Genomic DNA, 15,117 nt, shown 5'->3' on the forward strand with positions numbered 1-15,117 from the left:
AAACTTTCTGTGGATGTGCCTGCTAGCTCTTTCTCTTATCAGTGGCAGTCCATCATTTTTTGAGTTTTCTTTCTTTTGGAAATTATAGAGCTCTCTTTGTACATCATCTGTGCATATTAAAGGCACACTTCTTTTGTATATGATTGAGGGCTTCTCGCCCTCCTCTTTTCACTAATACAATACCTTCTTATTATCTATAAAAAAAAGGTTTGAGAATGAAAGCTCATACAACCCTCGGGGAGGCACGAGTTGCAGCCTCCCCCAATAAATTACAAGGAAGAAACAACACATATCACAATTGAGACCAGAAAAGGTCTTCCCTGTTTGCCCCTGCTTGGCTAACACATCTGCCAAAGCATTTGCCAATCTCCCCACCCACTGTATAGAAGTAGACATATTCCTTGTCAATAACAAGTAACTTTCACTAATCATTAAAAAAATTGAAGTACAAAAAAAGGGGAGCTAAACTGTCTTAACTGTTTTTACTACATATAAAATTAATTAAAGAAAAAGATATTACATGAGAAACGTGACAAGAAATCACCCGAGAGGAAAACAGACACTAAAAACTTACACCCAGGACCACCTAAAAACATAAAATAATCAAGACAAAAGACTCCACATTAACCACCTTCAATCAACTCCAAATTCAAGGACCCTAATCAGAATCCATACACCCGATCTCCCTACATCTCCTCCTCAAGACTTAACCTCCTCCCCGTCAATTTCTTCATCCCACAAATCACCCCTTTTCTTGACTTCCAATTTCTTCAGCCTCTCTTCCATCCTCTTTCTCTCAAACACCTAAAAAGCCTTCTTAGCAAACTCCTCGCCTCCCAAAAAAAAAATTAAGTCAAGACTTTTACCAATCTCACCTTCTCTCTCAACAATTTTCTTGATAGGGGATCTTCTAGATCCCTCCTCCCGCTCCTCAAGACTGCTATCAGCCAATCTCACTTCAGAACTGACAGCTGATTCGTTTTCTTTTACCACCTGATGGTCTGAACTGATGAGAGCCCAAGAATCCACCTCCCCAAACTCTTCAAATGAAGATGCTAAAACCTTCCCCCCTCTTCTTTTATAAACCTTTTTAAATTTTTTTCAGTCCAGCACCAACCAAACCATGTTTTAGCCAACCTCCTCTTCTAACTTTGTCGGCACTTCCGCCCTCTTCTAAATGTAGTAAAGGTCCCAGTCCCGAAAAGGTCTCCAGCACCTCCTCCCACTGGTCCCATTTCACTCTCGAGCTTATTTTCAACTCCGTGATCCTCCATGCTTCTCAAAAAGTGTAAAGAAAATAACTGAAATATGTAACAAGATCAAATGAAATACTTCTAGAACCAACAACACCTTTCTGGTGTCCTAGACCGTCTTCCCACAAAAGATTCCTTTTCTGTGGGACAGAAGAAGAGAGAGAAGAGGCAGCCGCTCTCTCTAGAAGCCTCCAAATCAGGCAGGACTTGAACCGCCCCTTCTAGAAAACTCCAAGGAACCCTAAAAAATTACGACGCCACTTCCTATGTCAAAATTGAAGAGTCTAACAGAAACAGGACTCTTCCCCTTTCTCCAGTTTTTCCTAATTTTGATGAGAAACCCTAGACCAGCTACAGGGCACACAGATCCACCAAAAAATCCAAAAATTGGGCTTACCTGAGAACTTCGATCAGCCTCTTAAATCACCATGCAGTCGGCCGATCTAGGGCTGCATGAGGAAACAACTCAAGGAACCTTCAACCTTGCTCTGATACCAAGTAGAAATCACTGATTGTAGATTTAGTTGAATTTCTTGTGAAAGGAAAAGGGGAAGAAGATAAAGATTTCAATAGTAGAGAAGAAAAGAAAGAGAGAAAAGAGTAGGAAGTCAACCAGGATTCTTGAATTAACCCTAGCTGCCAACCCCTCATTATATTTATACTTAACTTAAAGGATGAGATATTACAAGGATGCCCTTAGTAGGGCGGCTACTAATGTAGCTAAACAATCACAACTTAAAAAAATAAACTAATGGGCCTAAAGCACAACAACTTCCTAACTAAATAGCTTAAAATAAGAATAAAAAAACAACTAGGCCCAACTCAACAGAGACCACACTCCCAGGTTTCCAGCTTGCATCCACCCTATTACCAGCTTGGAGTTTCCTTCCACTTCTAATTGTTGCATTACCCATTGTTTTGCCAGTTTCAAACCTTTAAGTAAGGCCATTACTTCTGCCCTTAATGAATCTCCCACCCCAATTGGGCCTGAGTAAAGGGCCAAGACTATTCCTTCCTTGTTTCTATACACACCCCCAACTCCCGACTAACCTGGATTACCCAAGGAGCTTCCATCAAAGTTTAGCTTCACCCTAAACTGAAGCGGTGGTACCCAACATTCTTGTATCACAGGGGAGGAAGGCGAGGATACAGCTATAGCACTCCAATTTCTAATTAAGTCAGCTGAAGAGAAGTCCTTGAAGAGATGATGTACTTTCAACCAATGCATAACCTTGATGGTGACAACCTCCACAAGTGCTTCCTTGGACTTTTCTTGCCCTAGGAAGATCCTATTGTTTATCTTTCCAAATTGACCATAGGATGGCTGCTCTTGTTATTCTCCACATTACCCTACCCCTTTTCCTTGGTTGTCGGAAGAAGCTAGAGTAAAAAAGGTTCAGCACACCCAAGGGGGGTTCCATCTATAACCAAACAAAGAGGAAAATCAATCCCACAAATAATAAGCAAAAGGACAAAAAATCAAAAGATGAGTCGATGTCTCACCATTTCTTAAGCAAAGGTAACAGACATGTGAGGAAAGGCTCCGGTCTGGCCTTCTTCTTTGAAGTACATCCATAGTATTGAGATCTTTTGAAGAGCCACTTCCCAGCAAAAAGCCCTAACCTTTAGCGGCACAAGAGAATACCAGATTTCTTTAGCAGGAAAAGAGACAAACACAACAGAAGACTGAACTAAGGCGTTGAAAAAAGATGAACAAGAGAAAGTCCCTAAAGAGGACTCTTTCCAAATTCTACTATCTGGGTAGGAAAGATCTAGGAAAATTGAATTCAACACAATGAATATCACCTACAGAAACCAATTCTAAATCCCTCAAGCCTCTTCTCAAACCCAAATCCCAAGTCCCCTCAGACACACAGTGAGGATATGGTTTTGAATTTATTTGGGGCAAGAGAATATATTACCGGGAATCTATCCTTAAGGGGGGTGTTCCCAAGCCAAAGGTCCTCTCAAAACAGAATTTTATTACCTGAGCACACATCAAATCTGATGAAAGGCTGAAAGGAAGGCAAGACTCTAGCAATTGCTTTCCAAGGGGAGAAATGAGAAGCCCTAGGGTCGACGACAGCATCCCATCCATTAGCTGCCATCACATGAATGCTTTCCACCACCGAGTGCCACAAACTGTCTTGCTCCAAAGGAAATCTCCACAACCACTTTCCTAACAAAGCTACATTTCTTAATCTTATATTGCCAATGCCTAGACCCCCCGCTTCCTTTTTCCTAGAAACTACTTCCCACTTCACTAAATGGTCCTTTTTTGAGTCACCCGGTTCCCATAGAAAATCTCTCATGAGCTTTTCTAACTTATTGGCAACCTTGGCAGGAAACTTAAAGGTAGACAGAAAATACACCGGAAGGTTGCCAGAATGGACTTGATTAAAGTGATTCTACCCCTAGTGAGATATAATTTCTCTTCCACCCTGCTAACTTTTTAGTGAATCTTTCTAAAACTAGGTACCAAAAGTTTTCTATTATAGGATTTCCCCCCCGGGGCAGACCTAAATATACCAGAGGCCAACCACTTACCTCACAACTTAAAGCCCTAGCCACCAACTACACAACTCTTGTTCCAATTGATTTTCATATTGGAGACTCTCTCAAAATGCATCACCACCAATCTCAAATTATCCATCTCCTCAATTTCCCCTTCACAAAAGAGAATGATATCATCCATAAACTGTAGGTGAGTGACAATCACTTGTTGCCTCCGAACTCTCCAACCTTTTAGTAGATTTCTTGAATCAGCCCTAGAAATCAAGACACTTAGGACATCCACTACTAAGGTGAAGAGGAAAGGTGACAAAGGGTCTCCTTGTCTAAGGCCCCTCTTTGCAGGAAAGAAGTCCCTAGCTACTCCATTCACTAAGATTGAAAAGTGACAAGAGGTAATACAACCCTTCATCCACTTACACCATCTCTCCCCAACGCCTCTATTCTTCAACACTTCTAGCAAAAAATCCCAATCCACCAAATCATAAGCCTTTTCTAAGTCAAGTTTACAAATCAAACCCTTTTCTCCTTTTCTTTTTTTGTAATCCACACATTCATTGGCTATTAAAATCTGATCAATAATTTGTCTCCCTTTCACAAAGGCCCCTTGATTTGGTGAGATTAAGGAAGGACTTTCTTGAGTCTTAGTGCAAGAACTTTAGAAACGATCTTATACAGACTCTCAATCAGACTGATCGGTCTAAAGTCCTTGGGCCGAACTGCAGGCACCTTCTTAGGGATCAAAGCTATGAAAGTAGCATTTGCACCCGCATTTATATTTCCTCTTTCAAAGAATTCCAAGAAGACCTCCACTAGGTCATCACCTAAAATGTCCCAACAGTCTTGATAAAAAGCCATAGTGAATCCATCTGGGCCTGGGGCTTTTGAAACCTTTTCTTATGTAACTATGGATGATATTCTTAGGAAATGGAAGAAGTGGCAAAAATCTGTTCCTTATACACCTGCTACTACTCATCTTTGGTTTCCACCAGAAATGGGATTTATCAAACTTTGATGGTAGTAGAATGGGAAACCCAAGACCATCCGGAATTGGAGGTGTATTTTGGGATGATGAGGGGAGAATAATCGCATTATTTTCAGGCCTGGCGGGAGAGGGAGATTCTCTTCGAGAAGAGGTTTTGGCAATGATGGAAGGAGTCCAAAGCGCAAGGTCTTTGAATATTAGGAGATTAGTAGTGGAAGGGGGGATTCACGGTTGGTTGTAAATTGGCTGCATAGTGATGAAATGAAGATGTGAATTTACAACAATGAAAAGAAAAATATTCAGATGGCTAACAGGGATATGGAAGTATCATTCACCTGGTGCAAGCATAGCACCAACTCTTTTGCAAATACTCTAGCAAAACAAGGGGTGGAACGACAAGTTCTGTTCTGGGCACAATTGTAAGGGAAGGGTGAAATTTAAGGGGAGAGAAAAGATGTTTTATCTCTCACTGTCTTTTCTATGTTTTTTACTCACTGCACTATATCATTTTTCTAATCTAATGAAAATTTACAGTTGCTGATAAAAAAAAGAGCTAATTCTGTGGTTTGGCATCTTAGGTTGAAATTTGAAATCCAAAAATGAGAAAACTGTTTTCTGTTGTATGTATTTCTTTTTCTGAGATGGGGTGCTAGACCTTATTTGGCACCATACTCCTTTTTATTTTAATTGCAATATTTCCTTGATTTACTATTCAAAAAAAAATGCAACATGTTCTTCAAGAAGCACATGTGGTCAAGAAGAGAAAGTCCAAGCACCATGAACTTCCAACTCTAGGAATTTCACTAATATATCCAAGCACCACCTCAAACATTATAATTGGCAGATTCATGTATCTGAACCAGAAACTCTGGGCTCAGGTAGTTCTAAAAAATATGCACAACAAAGCCTCTCATAAGGTCTTTTTTTGTGTGTGTGAAAGGTCGCATAAGGTCTTGATATCAAAAAACATAGCTCAAGTGGCACCAATTATGTATAAAGGATAATAAAAGTCCATTTAGCTTTCCCTATAGACACATGGGACAGACTTATTAAATGACATTACCTAGCTTGTTTTTATTGGGCTATTTTTATAATTAAAACTTTCCCAATGCTACCAGAATTACATGCAAATAGTCTAATATTCAGGTATTGGCAATCGATCATATAAATGCAGGTCAACCATCTACACTAGATTGAAAAAGATTTATTGAGTATCCCAAAAATCAATTGTAAATACAATATCTCCAGGTATATGAAAGAAGATATCATGACCTGATTGCCTTTATTTTCAGCTGCACTTTAAGGTGTCAGAATTGAATTGCAAAGAATAAATCTGAGGATATGAAAAACAAAAACTTGTATTTATTTTTCTTTGTCCTTTTTTGTTTCTAGCCTTTCTCAATGGTTTATTCATCTATGAGTAGATGATAAACACCATATGGCCCAATTCATAAAACATCTGCAGGAATGGATTGAACATGCACAAAGTGTTATTTGCATGGTTTAAAGTATCAATACACACAAACAGGCGTTTCGGGTATTCAATGCTTTATAACTTTTTTTTTAGTTTTTTTCAAATTGTTTCAGGGGGTTGGTTTTAGGCTTGCCTACCCCGTGAAAGTGCCAAAATTCCAAAACACCCCTTATTTGGGGTTTCAGAAAGCTAACGATACGCCCAATACGGGGCGTATAGTATCAAAATTTTGAACCTTGGTTATTTGCAACAAAACCCTGAGAACATGGGGTGGAAAATATGAACCCATGATTTAAAATACTTCGCTTGATAACCTAACTGTTTCAGAGGCTCTTGAGAAAGTAGCCAATTCAACACATAGGAACTATCAGCATATACAACATAAGTTACACAACAAATTTAATAGTTTAACCCAGACAGAATGTCATACCAAAGCTTCATGAGACATCGTATGTCACTAACTCATTGATAAATATCATTGTAAAACAAGAAAATAGGAAGCTACAATAAACAATTCAATGCAAAATAACTGTAACTGAAGCCAGCAAATATGTTCAATCAAGAGAATTGAGAAAATAAATAAGAGATGAACCTTTGTTAGTATGTCGGCATCATCAGTCCTAGCCTTCTTTCCATATCCTGGTGGTGGAAATGGAAAGCAGCGAGACATTGCACGGAAGCCCAGAATTAGCAACTTGGGTTCCTTCTACCAACACAAAAGCGTGACTTAGTTTCCAGTACTGTTGTTCCAAGAAGGGAACGGACCAGCAACAGCGCTCCTGTCCATGCACCATGTCCCCGCAATCATTTCCAGGTTCAATAACGCCCCATGATATTCTCAGCCCCAAAATTTCCCAAATTCTTCTCTTGCCAGAAATGGAACCGGGGATTGAGCAGATGTGTGTAGATTCCACGCAAATCAAAACTAAATGAACTCAACCTATTAAATCTACTGCAAGGGGTCAGTGCACTAGCTTGACCGGTGCCCAATAGGGAAAATACCAGAAAAAACAAATCAACTGTATCCAGACAGTGAACAAGGTTATCTCATCCCAGACAGAAAAATTGAATAACAAGATAGCATCTGAGGTACAGAATACATCAAGCTAAGTCAATCCAAATGGCTTCTTGAGGAACGAAGAATGTCCACTGCAATCCAATTCTCTGCCTCCCCTTACGGGACAATAAAGAACCATCACCTGCTCTTTATCGGAGAAAACCAATGTAAAGAGCATCTCCCAGCACAGAAAATCAACTACTCGGAGAGCACAAGATACAAGCACCCAAACCTCCAATCAAGGAAATACGAAATTCTGAATCACCATTTTCACAAATTCTAAAATACAATCTTCTTCCATGTCCAGAAAAGCAATCTTCTACCATCTCCTACTGCAGATTCACCGTACAAAAACGTCGTTAAACACAACCCCAGAAGAGCTGAATCCACAAAGCCAACTCAGAACAAAATCCAAACTTGCGCCCATAATATAACCCCTCTCGATCTCGACTTCACACTGAACAACACCACCTCAATAATCCAATACTCCCCTCCTTATTCCGCCAACCTGTACACTGATCGTAACCCTAACAGTCGAACCCCACAAAATTAGAGCCGTCCCCACTGACGATCCGACCAAACCCTAGCAAAATCCATCAGCAGAAACACGCCAATCATACCCCCAGTAAGAAAAACCCTAATATTAAATTGTTCAAAAGCGAATCAAAAATACAAATATGTCAAACCCAGTAAATTAATAAAACAAAGAAACTAATTCTCTCTCTCCCCTTTCTTCTCGGCTTCTACCGAAACAGAAGACGAGTTGCAGAAGCTCGATTGAGAGCATTAATGCAACGAGGGGAAAGGGAAGAGAGAAGACTTATGATGATGAAAACCTTATTAATTTTTATGTATAATTACCTTGTCCGCTACAAAGAAGACATTGTAGGAGGACAAGATCATCAAAACCGATTTCAAAAGCTGTTCTTGTTTCTCACTCTCTCTGTCGTGCGTGTCTCTCTGTGTATGTGTGTGTTCGGTTCTTTCTTCTTTGTCTACTCTGTCCATATATTTATTTTTCCTTTTTTCTTCAGACCCCAAAGAAGTCATACGCGATGGAAACTTGAAAGGAGTGCGACCCCAATTTCTCGAAGCGTCTAAGCAACGCCTATTTATAAATGCTGAGAGGAGAGAGAAAAGAGAGATTAGAAATAGAGAAAGTGAAGAGGGTTAATAAAAGAACACAACAAAACATGCTAAGAAATTAAATGGGGAGGAGAGTGGCCGAGGGGGTTTGGGTTGTAAATGGGGTAAAAAGTGCACAAACTTACACATACAAGAGAAGCCCTAATTGGGAGAACATGTGGGTTGGTTTTCTTTCTCGACTTATATCTAACACGTGGCAATATTGATCCAATCAGTTCTCATTGAATTTAAGGCCTCGTTCGCTTTTCGATAAATTACTTATATGAGTAAATGCAATTATTTGAGTAAGTTTTTCCTGCGAAACACTTACCCGAGTAAGTGTATTTACTCATATTCTTTTATTTCTCATGTAAATAAGGCAATGACCATTTTAGTCATAAAAATCCATTATTAAAAAGGGCATTTTTGTCCCATTCAAGTTTTGGCAACTTTCCCCTTAAGTGGGAAAGTTATTTACCCACCTAGGAGATGGGTATCTAGAAAAATAAACTTTCCCTGGCCCCCATATGAAAAAATAACATGGGATTCTTGGTCAATGGGAACCAAAATCCCATTGACCAACTTCCCCCCCTCTAAAAATCTGAAAAAAGAACACCCCCTAAATCTGTCCATACACGTAGCGGTTGTTTACCGTAGAGTGGGCAATCCATCTGTCTAATTGGAGTGCTCTTGCCAAAAAAATACAGGGAAATACGGACAGGCCCAATGCAGATTTCTGATTTCCACTATAGTGCTATAAACATTCAAAATGTCAAAGCCCACATTCTATACACCAATGCCCACCCATGAATTGGCATCAATTCCGTGTTGGCACCCACCCCAACTGTACTTTGGGCCTAAAAATTCTGACCCTTGGGCTGAACCATCATTCTCCCAAAAAAATATGGTGCAATTACAATTATCTTTATTATTTTATTTGAGATACACTATTTATTTAATAATTATATTTAATTTAAATAATTAAATTAGGCTTAATTTGTAATTTAAAAGTTTTTATAATGATTTTTATTTAAATTATACAATTGAATTACAAAAATTAATATGAACCCCATATTCTTTGGAGTAGATAATTTTTTCTAAGTAATCATGCATTTAAGGTTAACATGTTTTTTAAGAATTGAGTTAACTATTCCCATTTTTTCTCATAATGAATATACACATATTTAATAAAGAAAACTTCTATTTGAAAGTGGAAGGTACTCAATTATTGGATCCTCTTTCTTGAGAAGATATAGTCCCAATTGTTTTATGGAAAAGCCCTCTTGCTTGTGAAAATAATGTGTCATTTGATCTAATTATATATAGTCAAGTAGCACCACTACCCCATTTACTAGAGTCCCATTTTGATTCCCTTTTATTATCTCATCCACTCTTCCCATAGAAAAAGTGTTGTTTTAAAAAATTATTTCTCCAAACAAACATACCCATTATTCCCTCTTAAATTATCTCTATTTCCTATTTATCCTTTCTCCCACTTCCTCATCTATATGTATCTAAATAAATATTTAATTAAAAATTTTAAGAATTATTTAAATATTATAACAAAATTATGTAATAACTTTAAAATATTTATTAAAAACATAACAATATTATAATAGATTTAATAATATTTGGATTAATAATTTTATTTTTTTACAAAATTCATAATGAAATTATGTAATAACAATATAAATTATAATTTTATAGATTATCCAATTTGATAACTAAATGATATTTTAAGAAATTAAATAACAAAACTATTTAAGTGCTTTTTAAATAAATAAAAAATTTTAAATATTATTTACATATTTTAATAACTATATGTTTTAACAAAACATTAGAACTAAATAATTGTACAACAGAATATTTAATATTAAATTATGTAATAAATTTAAAAAAATCATAAAAATAGAAAAATAATTATAATGCATTTCATAATATTCAAATTAATAATAATTTTATATTTTACAAAGTTAATAAAAATTATGTAATAATAGTAGAAACTATGATTTTGTGAATTGTTCAATTAAAAAATAATTAATATTTAAATAATGAAATTATATAACTAAGTAATATTTTAAAGGGAAATTGTCTATAACTCACCATGACCTTTTAGCATTTCTCTTAAACTCACCATAACTTTTCACAACATCCAAAGAACCCCACGTCAATGAGCTTTTGTTTTCCAAAACTCACCATTTGTTAGAGGAATGTTAGTGTTCATTAACAAAAGCTGTCTATGTAAGCATAAATGCAATTTTCATGACCAAACTGCCCCTAAATGGTGAATCGGCCTTATTAACCATATTTTTATGACCAAAATTCCCTTAAGCTTCCAATTGCCTTATACATTTAGGCTATGTTTGGTTTGAAGGAAAAGGTAGGGAAATCTATACAAGGTTTGTAAAGGTTTCCCTACCTCTTCCTTCAAACCAAACACAGCCGTAGAGTCCTTCCTACAACTCACTTGCACAATCTTTGCGAGCCCAAAATCAGCGATTCGAGGTTTCAAAAGCTCATCCAAAAAGTGTATTGTTTGGTTTCCTATCACAATGTATGACAGGCCTGTCATAACAGTGATGCAGATATTCCAAACCCTTAGGCTATCTTTGGTTTGAAGGAAAAGGTAGGGAAAGGAAGGGAAAGGTAGGAAACCTATTTGTAAAGGTTTCCCTACCTTTCCCTTCCTTTCCTTACTTTTTCCTTCAAACCAACACAATGTACAAGAATGCACAACAGTAGCTAGCAACAAAGATATTTGCTTGGGTTTTCAAATGACGATAAAGTACCAAATTGGCAACCTGATTTTCTTTTGGTTTTTGTTGCCATCGATCAAGTATTGGCATCCATTTCTTCGTCTAAGGTGATGAAGATGCAATGGTGGTGATTGGTTTTGTCAGCAATCTGATTTCCTTGGTAGTCCAAAATAGAGTAAAACCATGACTTTTGTCGCCACCAATCAAGTATTGGCATCCATTTCTTCACCGGTGGTGGTTTTCTTCTTCATCTCAAGCGATGAAGATGCAGAGGTGATGATTGTTTTTTGTCAACAATCTGATTTCCTCTCACCAATAGTCCAAAACAAAGTAAAACCACAGTTTTTGTTGCCACCGATTAGATAACGACGTCCATTTCTTCTTTGATGGAAGTTATCTTCTTTGTTTCAGGTGGTGAAGATTCAGCGGTGGTGTTGTTTTTTCTCTTTTGATAGGGTTCAGACAATTAAGGTATTGAATCTAATAATGATGGGGTATTCTTGGAATATTGTAAAATGGATCAAATATATAGCAAAGGGTAAAATAGTAATCTACAACAAACGTTAGTTGGTTTAACGTAAATTTACTGACATGGGGTTCCATGGACATTTTAAAAAGTTATGGTGAGTTTAAGAGAAACGCTGAAAAATCATGGTGAGTTCACTATAAGAAAATTGATCTTTGGCAACAGACCAAATATTATTTCCAATATAAAAAAAACTATTGCCAAATGTTTTATTTACAACTGAACGAGCTGTTACTAGTGAAGCTGTTGTTAAAAGTGTTTTGCAATAATTAAGTATTGCGAAATATGTTTTTTACAATAGTTGGTCCAATTGTTAGCAAAAATAGTGTTTTGCAACAACCATTTGCAACGTTGACAAACAAATTGTATAGCAACAATGTATAAAAATTGTTACCTATATAGTTTTAACAACAACCAATTACTTATTGTCTAATGGTACCATCCCTAACAATTTTGTTAACTATTGTTAATTGTAAATTTGTAACAATTGAAGAGTTGTATCTAACAATCATCTTAGACAATAACCTGTATAACCTTGTTGTCTATTGTTGAATGAGCAACAATCAAACAATTATTGCCCCAAAGTTTCTTATACAACGATCAAGTTAATTGTTGCCAATTGTAAATTAACAACAACTGAACAAATTGTTTCTTATAAATATTTGTGACAACAATTTTTATGAATTGTTATTGAATTAATAACAATCAAGCACTTGTTACCTTAAGGTTCTATATGTAACAATCAAGTCAATCGTTGCTAATTGTAAAGTGGCCACAATTAAATAAATGTTTCTCATAAATATTTGTGAACTATTGTTAAATTACATCCCAACTATATACAATTAACACATAAAAATTTAATCCAATGTATCCATCCACATATATAAGAGAAGACCGGAAACAAGGCAATGCATCCATTGCATAAAGTCTACAGTTCTCTCCTCCTCAATAATCCCAAGAACCACTTCTTCAAATTCCCCAACAGAAACATGTACTTTCCTTGCCAGCTCTGAAACTGCAAACGCCCAATGATGACATGGTAGAATTTCACTTGAAGATTTCTCATGACAAAGAGAATTTTATCAGTAGACAAGAGCTTCCAGTTTCAAACGCGTTGGGAGGTTTGGTTAAGCAGACTGCTCAATTTCCATTGAACCAAGGAAACTTGGTGTATCCACCATAGCTAATAGAGGTTTCACCATTGCAAAATTAACTATCAATTGTGACCCTTTTATTGCTTTCCACATGTTTAAGGAGTTCAATTTAAATTTCAGCAAGTGTGAAAGATAAAAACCTGTGGTTGCACCATGGAAATAATTGAAGTGAGCACTCTATTGTCTATCATTTCAATTTTCACGTAGGTTGTGTGCATGAAGTTTCAACTTGGAAATAATGCAGGTGAGCACTCTATAAAATATCAATATGATTTTGGATTTGTATCCTTATTCTCTATGACTTCATTTTTCTATTATTTGCTCATTTTTTTTTCTAAGTTATGCAACTTTTCCATGTAACAGAAAAGAAAAAACAAAGAAACTAGCCTAAGCAAAGTATTTAAAATAAAACAAATAAAAGTTGAAAAAGAGTAAACCAAAGAACGGGCTATTAAGTCTACCTCCTTGTACACATCAACAGGTAGTGGTAACCTAAGAAATGATATCCATGTTTTAGTGGACATCAACTTCATCTTTTTGGTGGTGGAGGATGTAGACAAGACCTGAATTCTTTTTTTTCTTTCTTTCTTTCTTTTGTTTTTGTTTTTATTTTTTTTTTTGGGGGGGGGAGGGGGTCCTTTACAAACTACCCTACATGGGAACTCAAATACCAACTCTAACCGCTAGAAGGGTCATTACCCAATGTTGGTGCTGGCTATTTAGGGTCTTGGGAGGGGAGGACTGGATATGGACCTAAAATTTGGCATTTTTGTATAAAGTGGCTACTCTCAAATTCCAACTCACATTAGCCTGAGATTTTACACCCCTACCAACTCTATCAGCTAAAACACTAAATATCAATTAATAATCCTACTACAACTTAAAAATCAATTACTAACCCTACTACAACTTACCAAATGAGCACCAACCAAGAAATAATAAAACTATTGACCAAGAATTAGAAAAAAAAGTAATTAGCACATAAACACCATTTATAAGGACATAGTGAGAGCAACTAGTACAGCATTTTTTTAAAAGTTAGGGTAAAATTGTATTAATATTAATCAAAAAGAAGTATACAAGTATGTTAGTTCACTATACAAAGAGATCGTGCACATATAAACCATTAAGAGACCCCAAAAAATGTCAACAACAAAAAAAGAAGACAAAAGATCATCCTTGAACTGTAGGTTAATACTCAACCATCTTCTAAGGTTTTCAATAATTTGTTTAATCAACACCTCTTCTTGAGACTGTTTTTGGTCAAAAATCATTCTATTCCTTTCACCTCTTCTTGTCTTTGCTGATTTCACTTGATAGGCAGCAACTATTTGCCATCCTCTCCATAGGCCATTAATAGACACACCACATGCCAAAACTAAATGGGCAATTCACACCATGGAAAGGCAAATGAAGGAGTTAGTGTCTAATTCTTTACCTTAAAATATCTTGCCATTCCTGTCAATGCCCCCATAAAAGTCACTCTCCCCATCCTCAAAAGACAGATCCCAAGCAACAATACCCAGAAAATCTGCCCTCAACTCCAGCTATCTCAAAAACTAATTACAACTATCCCCACCCCCCCAAAGCATACACTTTCTCCACTAACCTGCCATCCTCACACTACCCTCTAGCATACCCCTATCTCTGAAATTACTGACATCAAAACTATTTACTTAATTCAATGGATGTGACTTGAGAATATTTAAACTTGTCCCTTCTAGTTCTCCGCAATCTGCATTGTCTCTTTGGAGGCTCTCATAATGGAATTTACTTTTCTAATCAGTAAAGGTTGCTGCATCATCTTCCTTAATATTTATTCAACCATCTTAATCCTTTTCTTTTGTTTGTTACGTTTTTTTTTGAAGGCAGCATAATGCCACAAAATTGTTTCAACCTTATCATTTTAGTGTTAGACATTGTATGCCCTTATCTCAAATCAGAATGATGTACATTATGATATTTAATGTAAATGAATAAATTACATATTTGATTCATGTTATTATGGTGTGTTTCTATGTAATACCCTTAAACTTGACACATATGAGACTCGTGTTAGTTTAGAATCTTCACAGTCGTTGGATAGATCTGAGGAGATTTATCCTACCAAGGCTAACACTGATGTGCCGCCAATTTGGTTGGGGTAGCTTGTCTCAACTGCCAGGGTGAGACCTGAGGTACATGTAGTGTGGGTTTTCTTGAAACCCTGAACCGGACCAGAATTCTAATATTGCCGTGAACCTTAGAGATAGATGGGCAAAACTGGAATGTTACAC

At 36.6% G+C, this 15,117-nt stretch overlaps 1 protein-coding gene across 4 annotated transcripts in view; it reads right to left on the reverse strand.

The window, feature by feature from the left end:
• Nucleotides 1-8,395, reverse strand: part of LOC104609445 (uncharacterized) — a 29,507-nt gene extending 21,112 nt beyond the window's left edge. For 3 of the 4 annotated variants that reach the window (XR_737270.3, XR_737269.3, XM_010275770.3), the window contains exons 1-2: nucleotides 8,142-8,395; nucleotides 6,816-7,863 (exon numbers count right to left, since the gene is read on the reverse strand). Coding sequence is in view for 2 of the 4 variants with exons in the window: in XM_010275770.3 (XP_010274072.1) it covers nucleotides 6,816-6,893 (78 nt within the window). In the remaining 2 variants the exon portion in view is untranslated. Of the gene's footprint in view, nucleotides 1-6,815; nucleotides 7,918-8,141 lie in introns of all 4 variants that reach the window. The other variant, XM_010275771.3, reaches the window with a different exon arrangement.
• Between the last annotated feature and the right edge of the window lie 6,722 nt (nucleotides 8,396-15,117).

The sequence above is a fragment of the Nelumbo nucifera genome, chromosome 3 (genome assembly GCF_055504915.1).
Source record: "Nelumbo nucifera cultivar China Antique chromosome 3, China Antique-T2T, whole genome shotgun sequence".
NCBI classification, from domain to species: Eukaryota; Viridiplantae; Streptophyta; class Magnoliopsida; order Proteales; family Nelumbonaceae; genus Nelumbo; species Nelumbo nucifera.